A 13,141-nucleotide genomic window follows, 5' to 3' on the forward strand; every position below is an offset into this window, starting at 1 on the left:
CCTACACTGACGCCTGTCGGATATAATCCAACGCCCTTCGTGGTATCAGCCAGGGGAGTAGTTGTTTTCTGATAGTCGTCAGTCCATTCAACCTACTGTGTAGGTATATCCGAGATGGGGTTGAACATTTAAAGTTAATTTCTTTAGATTTAAACCTATATTTGCCAATTTTTAAGATATGAGTCCCAAAATACGGCTAAGCGACGATCATCGCGCTGTACCCTGCATACCCAGATAATCCTATATTTTCAAAGCATTATTTTGGTGGAAACTAGATAAGCACAATTATATGAAGCACTCCATTTAAAAAAAACCTTACTTTGATACGTCGCTGCAGGCACACAAATTAAAAAATAATTTATAACCTCAGACTCACTTAAAAATGGTCTAACAAACCGAAACAAACACAGAAACGAATATGAAATCTGAAAACTTCAGATTTCATATTCGATACCTTAACGGTATATATATATATATATATATATATATATATATATATATATATATATATATATATATATATATATATATATATATAGAGAGAGAGAGAGAGAGAAAGAGAGAGAGATTTTATCGAGTGTGTATGATACAAATAATAAATGTAACAAATAGTGGACATAACACTCCAAAAAGGGGGGCAAACGGTTTGCCCCCCTGTTTGGAGTGTTATGTCCACTATTTGTTACATTTTTATATATATATATATATATATATATATATATATATATATATATATATATATATATATATATATATATATATAGAGCGCATCAATCAACTTTGAAATTGAGAAAATTTTGAAATTTGAAGAAAATTTTACATTGATATAAGAGACGCCTGCTGGATTCAAGAAAACCGGAAATACTATTTTCCGCAGAAATATAACTAGAAAAAAATTTAATGAATTTGACCAAACATTTACAAGATTAAAGTATCCCTGAAACAAATGAAAAGAAAAATCGAAATTTGTTATATCTTTAATCAGTGTTATTGATCTTGATGAGTTGTATGTTAAAATAATTAGTTTGTCTTGTATCAATTAATTTATTGGCCTCAGCTTCCTGTGACCCAGAACATATTTAAACTTTCGAATTTGTTGTACATTATAGATGAAAATGACAGAATAACAAAAATGAAGACGTATTCAAAAAACAAGCTGTATAGTGACATCCAAAAATGCTACTGTTAGAAATAAGTGAGTAATCAAACTAATTAATGAATCTATTTTTAGTTTATACCAACTTCATAACCAATACGTCATTATTTTTCATTATTTAAGATTTCTTTTCAAAACATTTTTTTACGGAAGATTCCTAACAAAATTACCCACATCAAGGTTTCAAATCTACAACTCAACAATGGCTCAAAATTCAGCAAACTGTCTAAAATGGAAAGATGATGACCTATATAGTAATACTAATCGTCTTTATTATTTTCAAAAAAATATATAAAAAAACAAGATTGAAGTAATACACCAACAGAAAATTTTTGAAAATAAAGGGCGAAGTTCAGTTCAGTTCCTGAATAAATTCAACAACTGAACTGTTCTTTCATCTCCTGATAACTTGGTTAGCGGAACACACATCGAGAGACAGTGTTTTTGTTCTAGTACGATTTTTTTTAAGATTGAACTACCTAAGATTCTGTGCCCTTCAGTTTACAGCCAATAACAAATACAAAGACATATGCTTTTTCAGAACGGAAATAATGTACTTACCCGGCTAGCAAACAAAAAAACACAAACAATAACAAATCAAACTAGTTGCACAGCGCTGGAATTTCACCCTACTAGTATGTATTCACTGACTTCGAAATCGTTTCAAGTTCCGTGCGATTGTGATAATTCCACACTGTAACAGGTGGACAAGGTGTTTAATCTTTCCAAATTTAATTACCTAAAGATTAGGTTAAGGGTTTCTTCTTCCTAGGAATAGTTTCGATCAGGTACTTTTCGAACGTGGGCACAAGGAAATAATTTATTAATCCCAAGAAACATTACATGTTTATAGGAGGGACAGTGTAACGATTGCGTCATCACAAAACTCAAGGAAAACAAAGAAATAGGTTACGTTATGTAACATCTTCTTATGAAGAACAAACCTCACAAAGCGAATCTTCTGCGAACTAAAAATTAACGAGGTTTTACCTGTTTAACGTACGATTCCTAGCACATGTCGTTGGTGTCCAGGTCATCCCATTCAGACAAGGCCGTAGCCAGAAAATAATTTCCTCAAATTAATTGGGGTGATATCTATTTGGTTGTATAAGTTGTGTGAGGGATATCTGAAGGGGAGATTATGGATATTTCTCTCGGTTCTTACTATTCGATGGACTTGTCTTTGGTTTAGGGTGCAGTAGATCGTGGCTTTGTGGTCCACGATCGGTCTTATGAAAGTTTTGTATGTATGTAAGAGAGTCTTGCTGCAGCATCTACCGAACTTGTCTCTCAGTGCTTTCAGAAGATTTGCTCTTTTCCGGACTTTGTTCAGAGTTTCTCTGAGGTCGGTTTCCCAGTTGAGGGTACTTGTGAAGGTAACCCCCAAGTAGGACACCGAGTTTTGGAGGTGGAGGTTCTCTCCTAACAGTCTGAGGTTCAAGTCAGTGTTGAGTTTGGGACGGGTAGTGGTGTTTGGGTGTCTAAACAGAATTGTTCGTGTTTTTGATAGGATTTATTTTGATTCGCCACTTGTTGCACCATTGCTCGAAGTGGCCAATCATTGTCTGGGCTTTTGTTTGTAGGATGCGGGTACTAGTTGCGGATGCGTATAGGATAGTATCGTCCGCGTATTGCAGAATTTTTTGAGTTATGGGGGTGTCGTGCACATAGATTAGAAATAATGTGGGAGCGAGGATAGAGCCTCCGGCTTTAGGAGTGAATGGAAGAGATAGGGATTCGCCGACTTCTGCGCGGACTTGTCGGTTGGTGAGATAGGAAGCGACTTGTCTGATGAAGTGTGGTGGAAGATGGATTTGAATTAGTTTCCAGATCAGGCCCGCGTGCCAGACCTTGTCAACTGCTTTTTCTAAGTCTAGGAGGATGGCGACAGTACCAAAGGAAGAATTGATGATCTGGGTGATGTGTGTGTTTAATTCGACTAGCGCATTTTGGATGGAGTGTTCTGATCTGAATCCATGTTGGTGAGAAGGGATGATGTTGTTTTCGAGTAAGAAGAGATTTAGTCTGTTTGTGATTAGTCGTTCTAGAAGTTTGCCGAGGACGTTGTGGAGACTGATGGGTCTATAAGAGTCTGGATTTGTATGGTCTTTGTGGGGTTTTGAGATTAGGACAGTATTTGCCTGTTTCCAGGCAAGTGGAAAGTATGCATGTACTAGACACGCGTCCAGGACGTGTTTTAGATGTGTTAGGGCGGAATCAGGGAGGTTTTTTTTTGATTTTTCGTTTGATAGAGTCTGGACCAGGGGCTGTATTTTTTCCTTGATGGATGGCTTGGAGGATATCTTCCTCGCGGGGGCTCTTAGTGGTTAGTTTGGGTCAAGGGGAATTTGACCGGGATGTCTGCCTAGATTGGCGGGGACTTGACGTTGAATGTTTCTGGCTCAGGATCATTGATCCTGAGCCAGAAATTGGCTTTGAGAGGTACGTGCGACCTGAGTCGCACGTACCTGTCAAAGCCAATTCCTGACGTCCACATAATTCAATAGTTTCAATAATTGGAATGAGCTGTTTCCGGTTTTCGGCTATTTACGCTAATTATCCGCTATCAATCTGACTCATTATATTTGGTTGAGATTTATTATACACCTTCATAAAATTATCGGCCAATAATACAGAAGATTTGTGATACTGGCTTTCACTGTGATGCTTGCAATCATGTATAGCATCTTTCCATTTAGTGAGTGGCTTAGTAACTAAGAATTTGAACTGCTGATTAGAACCTTTTCCTGCGCAATCTCTGGCAAATAATACACAGTATTTGCATAAAGCACCTGTACTCTTGTAAACCAACCACGAGAAGCGTTCAATCCATTGAATTTGAAATTTTGGCTTTCTTTTATCGTCACTCACTGGAAACTTGAATGTCTTTTCTGGCATCCAAGGATATTTCAACAATCTGTACTTCAAATCATCATCAATTTTTCAATTGTTGATCGACCTGTAACAAATTAACAATTATAAAAAGGAGCCAAGTATAATTTCCATTTGTACAAAAATATTCACTTCAATAAAGATTCGAGAATGAATACCAGTGAGTAGTCTACTATTAGGCACCAAATCCTTTTAATTTAAATTAAAAAATCATATTACTCACTTTCACTTCACTAATTCGCAACACTATAATTCCACACACTGCACTATTACTTCGCTTATATCTCCGTACTCGCATTGGATCACGTAAGACAGAACTGCGCCTGCGTGCTCGACAGAGCTCTTACAAAATCCTCACATTGTTCGGGGGGGATCAATCCCCCTTGATCCCCCCTGGCTACGGCCTTGCATTCAGGCTAAAAGAATTTGGTGATCATCTACCTAGAGTGCTCGCCGTTGACAATGATGGTCTGGCCAACGTCCTTATCAAATAAATATGGACCGAAGATGCCGCCAACCCGAAATCCACATCAAACAGTGACTTTTTCGGGATGCACATGAATAAATTACGTTTTAACTCAAGTTTTGCTAACTAAATAAAGAGCCTTGACTTTTGCCACAAAACTGTATAACATATAAGTAATAAAAAACAATGCAAATAAATAATCAATACTGACGACACACTGGCAACACAATACTGGCTATTTTCTGCAGAGCGGCCAAAGAAACTGAAGCTATCTCTCTTCTGTCCTTATACCAAGCTTTCTTCTTCTCTTCCTGCAGTTGAAGCGATACCTCTTCGAAGTTGTCTCTCAAACTGATGTTTTCTTCCCGCAATTCGTCGCAGTTGGAGATGTACGCTTCGAGTTCTTCTTCCAGACACTTTGACTGGTTTTCAAGATTGTTCTTTGCAGCTCGCAATAAATCGATCTCCTCTTTCATCGAGCAGTTCGAATCAACTTCGTTTTGGAGTTGTCTGAAAACAATTTAAATGTTGAATATTACTGGAGTTTTTTCCCAACACCAAATCGTTATTTTCAACACCTCGACACGTGTTTCGATTACCAAGTGATCATCTGCAAGAGGAAGATAGAACAGTTTTATCTTCCTCTTGAAGATGATCACTTGGTGATTGAATCACGTGTTGTTCCCAACATCAAATCGTTATTTTCAACACCTCGACACGTGTTTCGATTATCAAGTGATCATCTTCAAGAGGAAGATAGAACAGTTTTATCTTCCTCTTGAAGATGATCACTTGGTGATCGAAACACGTGTCGAGCTGTTAAAAATAACGATTTGGTGTTGTTCACTTGGTGATCGAAACACGTGTCGAGGTGTTAAAAATAACGATTTGGTGTTGGTAACGATTTGGTGTTGGGAACAACACCAAATCGTTATTTTTAAGACCTCGACACATGTTTCGATCACAGGAAGATTAAACTGTTTTATCTTCCTCTAGAAGATGAAACACGTGTCGAGGTGTTAAAAATAACGATTTGGTGTTGGAGAAAACTCCAGTAATATTCATTACTACACCAAAGGTTCCAAACAGTACATCATAAGAGTTCAAATGTTAATGAACTGTAATATAGTCAAGACAAAATAGACATTTCAGTTTGCATTGATTCCCAACAAGCTGGATTTTTGTACAGACCTCAAATATATTGACCTAATTGGAATGTCAAAAGTCTCCACCGATCCCACTTAAGCATTGTTTTTTATTCGAGATCAAGTGTCATACATTTTTGTTATTTTTGCGTATATTTATTGAATCTTGAGAGCTACCGGAAAAATGGAAAAATCGTAGATCGTAGATTTTGTACAAAAATGATTTCAATACTTTTTTCTCAGGAAGCACAGTTCATGAGTTATCGCGATTTCAAACCCAAACGATTTCCTTCGTTACCAAGTGACGGGTCCTCAAATTTACAAAATGAAAAATGTTATTCTTTGGTAACTTTTCAAGTGAATATTCAAAATCAACCAAGTTTTGATGACTGACTGAACAAATGAATTGCTTTGATGAGCTTTTATGCAGGAGTCAGTTGTTTTGCTACAAAGTCAGGAACGGAGTACCCCCGATGCCTAATCCACTATATTCACCAGATTTGACCCCCTGCGACTTTTTCCTGTTCTTAAGATTGAAGAGACCCATGAAATGACAGTGTTTAGCGATTTCTCTATTCTTTTTGAAGGAATCGGTTGTTCAAAATTTGTTGTATGGCAGAAAGTTACAGTGTTAAAGTCGCCTACTTCTCCTTGCACTTCAGTACTACATTTATTCAGTACTCATTTCTCATGATGATCCCCTAACACTTAGTAAGAACTTCATCCATCAATTTATTGAATTATTCAATTTTTTGGAATCCCATTGACTTTTATCCCTAAATATTTATCTCGGTTTCCTCACAACATCTAAAATCTTCGAAAATATAAGTTTTTATACGATGCGCACGTTTTTGAAAGAAAAACGAACATCTATTTTAACTTTAGCAGTTTTTTCTCAGGAGCCGATAAATTAAAAGATATCAAGAAAAAATATGATACACGTTTCCTTACTGTAGTATTTCCGAAAATTGTTCTTGTTTCGTCTTCAGATTCGTTTCACTGTTTTGCAAGTTCCTCTCCGACATTTTCAGCGCCTCCCCCAAGCTGCTGATGGTCGATGCCTGATTCAGCAGTTCTTGTTCTTGCGATGATACCTGAGAAATATTTTACAGAGATAACGTATGTCTTGAAAGCCTACTGAACCTTATCTGCTGAATAATATGTCCTCAGAGTAGCTGAATTCAATACATTTTCAGTAATCGTATCTCTCTTACAGAAAACAAATGGTAAATATCGATGGTATACTGAGTAATCTAGCAAAAGTTACGTATGGTGTCCCGCAGGGAACAGTCTTGGGCCCTGTTCCATTCACCATATACATCAATAGTTTGTTAACACTACAATCAGCAGGTGAAATTTCGAGTTTTGCCGATGATACAGCTGTAAAGTATATGTCAAACACGTGGGAACAACTTAAAATGAAAGCCGAAGTGGATTTCACGTTTCAAATTGTTATAAAAAATTCTCGAAATCCCCCAGTTAAAAACAATTTACTGTGGATTAGTACAATCACAACTTAATAATGGAATTATAGCATGGGGCTGGGTGTTGATTCATTATTATATGTTTTATGTTCACATCACCAAGAATGAATTGAACTAATTTTGTATATTCAGTTCCATTTTCAATAAGTTGGCTATACCACACACAAGAAACTTTTTTGAAGTTTCTTCCATGGTGCCTTGTTTACTTTTTTTTTTTTTCAGTAATGTATTAGTAATAGGTTATTTGCAATTGTAGGTACATTATGAATATAATAACTTCATTATTATTATCGATAACTCTAAATCCTGTCAGATTGTTCCTATCATGTCTGTTTAAAAAAATCTGTTTATGTTTTCAACTTGTTTTTTGGGCACGGTTGATATCGTTTTAAATTTGTTTCGTGTTTTTTTTGTATTTTATGACACAATGAACACTTTTTATTATTTGACATTGAATTTGAATCGCCGGAGATCAAATACATTTTGAAAGACGTTCTCGAAAAGAAAGAGTTTGTACTTTACTGTAATTTTAGAGAGATGATTATTTTGTGTCTGAAAGAACAAACAGGAGAAAAACCGAAGAAAAGTTCTCTGAGAAAAAAATTTGAAAATATTTGAGTCGCCCCCCGACAATTCTCATAGAAACATTTAAAATTCGTATTGTTTTACTCCAGTTTTTCACTGAAATAGTACAGACCGAAAATGAACCAAAAATGCAACTTTTAACCATCGAAAATAAACCAAAGGTTCGTTAACATCCCATAATATATTCAAAACTGCTATATAAATGAATCAAAACATTTTTATCGAAACCGACAACAAAAACGACCCGATCCTAATTCAAAAATTTTCCTGATGTGAAATACCTGTCGAAATTATCATGAAGACCACGCATTGTCATGCAAATCAGCTGTAGTAGGAATTCCCCAACTGTTATGAATGGAGATGAAAAGAAACGCTGCATTGCCCATCTCTGTCGAAATTTACGTGGTGACACTGCTGAGATCCTTCCGAGAATTCCCTCAGAGTTGGGATTTCCCAACCGACTCATGTAATTTGTTTGATTGCTTTCATCGAGCATTGGTGATATAGTCCAGTCATATTAGGGGTTTCATCTCTGAATGAGAGATAATAACCTGTAAACTCATATACACCTTTACTTTGGTGTTCTAAAAGTTGTCTCGAAAGTCTCACAAAATCTCGTCTCTGAGCCGAAAGTTATTCAAGGTCAACGGTCGCAGAATCCAGTTTTTCGCGATAATTTCGGTTTATATAGCTCCAATGATGTTGACATTTGTTATCAAAATTGTTGTACATAAAATTAGCGACAATTTTTGTTTGAACATTTTTTTCATAAGCCTGACCGCTTTTGAGATTGAGGGCAGAGAACTCGCAGGGCTAAGCCATATTTTTTGTAAAACAAGGTCAACCGTGAATCTCCGTGAATAATACCTTGTAAAAGTTGTTTAATTGATGAAATATCATCAACGATCTATAATTTGTATTATTCATCAGTTAATACATTATAATGAATAACAATTTTCATATAAATAATATATTTAATAATACTTACCTCCTTTTGTAATTATAAACTCATTAGATGAAATACTCAATATGTCTTAAATCTACATTGTTTATTTATTTGAAGTAGATTTGAAGGAGAATTAAAAAGGGTAAATATATTTCAATTATTAAACGGTTTTAAATACTACTGGAGTTCTTTCCCAACACCAAAACGTTATTTTTAACACTTCGACACGTGTTTCGATCACCAAGTGATCATCTTCAAGAGGAAGATTAAACTGGAAACTAACGCTATTTATGCTATACAGGTATACTATACAGGTAAACCATACCTATACCTCCCTAAATTAATTTTACAATTTGCCTTATCTATTATTTTACAATATGTCCTTATATAGTGTTTAAATGTTATAGTTATATAACATGTTATAGTTATATTACCATTTATATATATATAACTCAATTTTCAGCTATATAAAAATTAATTTCACAATATTCCTATCTAAATTTTATTTTTACACTGTGTCCTTATGTAGTTATCAGTAAATCCAATAATATTATTTTAACAAGCTATATAGTATGCTATTTGGTATTGGTCCATCATCGTTATTCATAATATTATTATGTTTACTTATTTCTACACTCTTATAGGCATCTAGTTGCCTATTGTTGTTAACTTGTCTAACTAACCTTAATGAACTGAAGTCTATGGAATGGTTTTGTTGCAAAATATGATGCGCGACTGCTGATTTTTCAGGTCTTCCATATTTTAAGTGTGCTATGTGTTCCTTGTATTTTACTTCAATAGATCTTTTTGTCTGTCCATAATATTTTGCATCGCAGTCCTTACATTCAATTTCGTAAATTCCAGACTTTTCCGAATTCTCGACTTTGTCTTTTGGACTTCCGAAAAGTCTCTGTAGTGTATGACTTGTTTTGAAAACCATCTTTAGGGAGGTATACCTATATGGGTGGTATACCTATATGGTTTACCTGTATAGTATACCTGTAGCATAAATAGCGTTAGCTTAGGAAAGTTTCCAGTTTATTCTTCCTCTAGAAGATTATGACAATACAATTTAATACATTCTGTACCATTGTAAATTCAAGATGGCCACAGCTACAAAATGGCGTATTAATATTTGTTCACAACTGCCTCAATATGGGTATCAAATGACATGGCTTGACTAGTACTGTTGAAAAAAACTGTTTTTCCGTTTACCAGCTGTCGCCCTTTACGAACGACAACTTTCAAAAGTCGAAACTTGTGCGAGCTAATGACCAACGAGGTCTTACCTTTCAACGTGTGATTCCCAACACGGTACTAAAGTAGTACACTATAAAAAAGATGAAAATCCAATATAATTTATACAAAGAACTTTGTCAACTCAGAATCAGGATGCAAGCATGGATCTCACACCCAAGTCAAGATTTTGTACATCTCATCCACCCTGAATCCATTCAGTTTTCAGCAAAGTTCAATTATGGTACGGCTGAAAGAAGGACGTTACCCTTGATTTTGTGATGGGCTTCCACTGTTCACAAATTGCAAGGCAGCACGGTAGACCACGCATTGTGGACAGCAAGATAGGTTTATGAAGCTTTGGTATTTTTACAAACTGAGTATTTCAAAGATGATTAATATTGTCCTTAGATTTAGGAGCATTAGATATCGCTAGTAGGATGCCTAATCTATTTCCGTACACTTGCTGTACACGGCAGTCTTCTTCTTCTTCTTCTTTTAGGCGGCGTTTCCATTCTGCTATGGAGTTTTTACTGATATATATTTTTTAGCACTCAACATGCACATTCACAGAAGTTAAAGTATTCAAGAATTCTATGTGACCATCATTTCTTTCGATGCTTGCAGTTTTCAAGCCACGCGCTACACTAATAGAATCACCCTCTCACAAATAAAACACAAATTAGCCATAATGTTAAAAATTGTACGTTCGTCGTTTCAGAAATTTAAACCAACAATAAATTCAGTCAATAGAAAGTGGTCCCTCGAAAAATAAACCAGTCTACACAACTACGGAACATCTGGCTCATGAACTAACTAATCGTATACATCATATAGATCGTACTATGTAGGGGTCCCCATCCTCAGAGATAGATTCTATTCATTGAAGAAGGTCATATTATTAGATAATGAAACATGCAAATTGATGTTAATTATAATGAATTAACTAATAAAAAATGCAAATTCATTATTTTTTATAATATTTCATCAATTTAACAACTTAACAAGGTATTATTTACTGAGATGCACGGTTGATCTTGCATTACAGAGAGTCGTCAATCTCAAAAACGGTCGGGCGTATGAAAAACATTTTCAAACAAAATTTGTCACAAATTTTATGCTCTATAATTTTTTACATGAATAATAACATCATTGAAGCTATAGAAACGAAGATAATCGCGAAAAACTGATTTTTATGATCTTTGACCTTCAATAACTTACGGCGCAGAAACGATATTTTATGAGACTTTTGAGACAACTTTCAGAACACCAATATGAAGGTGTATACGAGTTTTGAGTTCATTATCCTTCATTTCGAGGTCGAACTTTTTTTTTGCCTACTTGACCGGACTAATAATTTGACTCCAGGGCGATTGTTCCTTCAATCTATGTCGATACTGATCGGGGGTTATCTTCTTTGAAAGAGAAATACGGCAAGGGTTTTTACTCCAATCTATGTCTCAATTTTTAGACAATTTCAAACACAAACTACTTTTTCAAAAATCGATATGTTAGAAGGTCACCTTATTCAGGGTAACAAATATACTTTGCAACACGTGACCAAATTTGAAAAACATATATTTAATATGACACTTCCTTGAAGAAAATAAATATTTGATGGAACAATGTGAAAATTAAGAAGTTTTGACAAGTTTGCGTTATCTTCTTTTGCCACGCTGGAACAAAAAAATTGTGAATACTATATTTTTTTGTTATTTAATTATTCAGGAATGTGAAGATTAATTATTGAAGATTGATGATAATTGAAACTGATGAAACTGACTGTGATTTTATTATGTGACATTAGAATTTTATTGACCTCTTTAGTTTACATAGAAACTTATTTAAATATGTCAGTTGTTTGTTGATAATTTTCATTCAAAATGTTCTCCAAAAACTGTTTTTATAATGCATAAACTAGGCAATAATTGGTGAGAAATATAGGCATTGTTAACGATTGCTATTACTTTAATTGAACAAATTTTATTATTACATCTGTCTTTTACTATTTATGTTATACAAATAAGTCTCCCTACCAATATTGTCATAAACTCCCCCTTGCGTTTGGGAAATTTTAACCACAAATCGATTTCTTAATTAATAAATATTACTGAAATTATTTGATTAGCGGAAACGTTTATGGTTCAAAATGATACCTTCATACTGATGTTTTTCAAGAGTTTTTGAGCTAATAAAATATAGGCCTCAGTAACAATGTTATGCGGCCTAAAGTTAAAGGGAGTTCAACTCCCCCGGACTTTTCCTAGGTATCATCTTTTTATGATGGCCTTGTTTACTGCTGATATTGCATCCATTTTCACACTCACCAATTTTCAGCAATATTTTATTTTTACTTTTCATATACGTTAAAACATTTAATTCTTCATTGAAAAACGTTGACGATATACGCCAGAAGTGATGACGAGGATACATGTAACATATCGGCTTAGGATTTCACATTTTAACCAAAATTATCGGATGGAAGAGCAATATCTGCCTTGATTTATCATGTGCAGATGTTGAATTACGTCATTTGTAAGGTTAGGTTAGTATCTTTTTGCACTTAGTAACCTTTGGAAGAAAACGTTTATTATTATTATTATTATTAACCATTGTACGTTATGATGGTTCAGATAAGTCTTTGGTCATTCCGACCTGGTATATTTTTAATTAATTGGAAAACATATCTACCGCAGAAACCCCGTAAATCGTAGGCGATTAAGGAAATAATTGATAATTCCATATAAAATAACTGGGTTTTTCCGCAAAGCTTCCGTTAAAAACGGAATAACCTAACCTCACCACAAACGAAATTGAATTTTTCACGTTTCATAAATCATATCAAATACCGATTAATCATGTAGGAGTATTTTCCTCATGAAAATTCATGTCACAGTCTAAAAGAATATTAGCGACCATGTACTGGATAATATTTTATAATTCAATTCAGTTCATTGTCCCAAGAAACAATTAATGCTTATTTATAACTAGGGACTCTATCTAACTATAAGTATAATAAGATAACATATCTTGAAAAAAAGCAATGAAATGCAGCCAAATATGAAATTGGTACACCTGTTTAAAATCTGTTTTTACGTTAATCAGTTGTCGCCTCCATTCGAACGATAACTCTCGGAAGTTGAGAAACTTGTGCGAGCTAAGCACTAACGAGGTCTGACCTTTTAATGTGTGATTCCTAACACGGTTGCAGAAAGTACATATTGAAAAGTG

The 13,141-nt window shown here is 34.7% G+C and overlaps 1 protein-coding gene across 1 annotated transcript in view; it reads right to left on the reverse strand.

The window, feature by feature from the left end:
* Positions 1 to 4,659: 4,659 nt before the first annotated feature.
* The window catches only part of LOC111503741 (uncharacterized), a 35,099-nt gene continuing 26,617 nt past the window's right edge, over positions 4,660 to 13,141 (reverse strand). Inside the window, exons 5-6 of the mRNA XM_074181961.1 lie at positions 6,611 to 6,753; positions 4,660 to 5,024 (exon numbers count right to left, since the gene is read on the reverse strand). Of these exons, the coding sequence (XP_074038062.1) occupies positions 4,715 to 5,024; positions 6,611 to 6,753 (453 nt within the window). The 3' untranslated portion in view covers positions 4,660 to 4,714. The remainder of the gene's footprint in view (positions 5,025 to 6,610; positions 6,754 to 13,141) is intronic.

Source organism: Leptinotarsa decemlineata, unplaced genomic scaffold (genome assembly GCF_025532065.1).
Source record: "Leptinotarsa decemlineata unplaced genomic scaffold, Ldec_3_MD MMD2_tig00026328_RagTag_RagTag, whole genome shotgun sequence".
NCBI classification, from domain to species: Eukaryota; Metazoa; Arthropoda; class Insecta; order Coleoptera; family Chrysomelidae; genus Leptinotarsa; species Leptinotarsa decemlineata.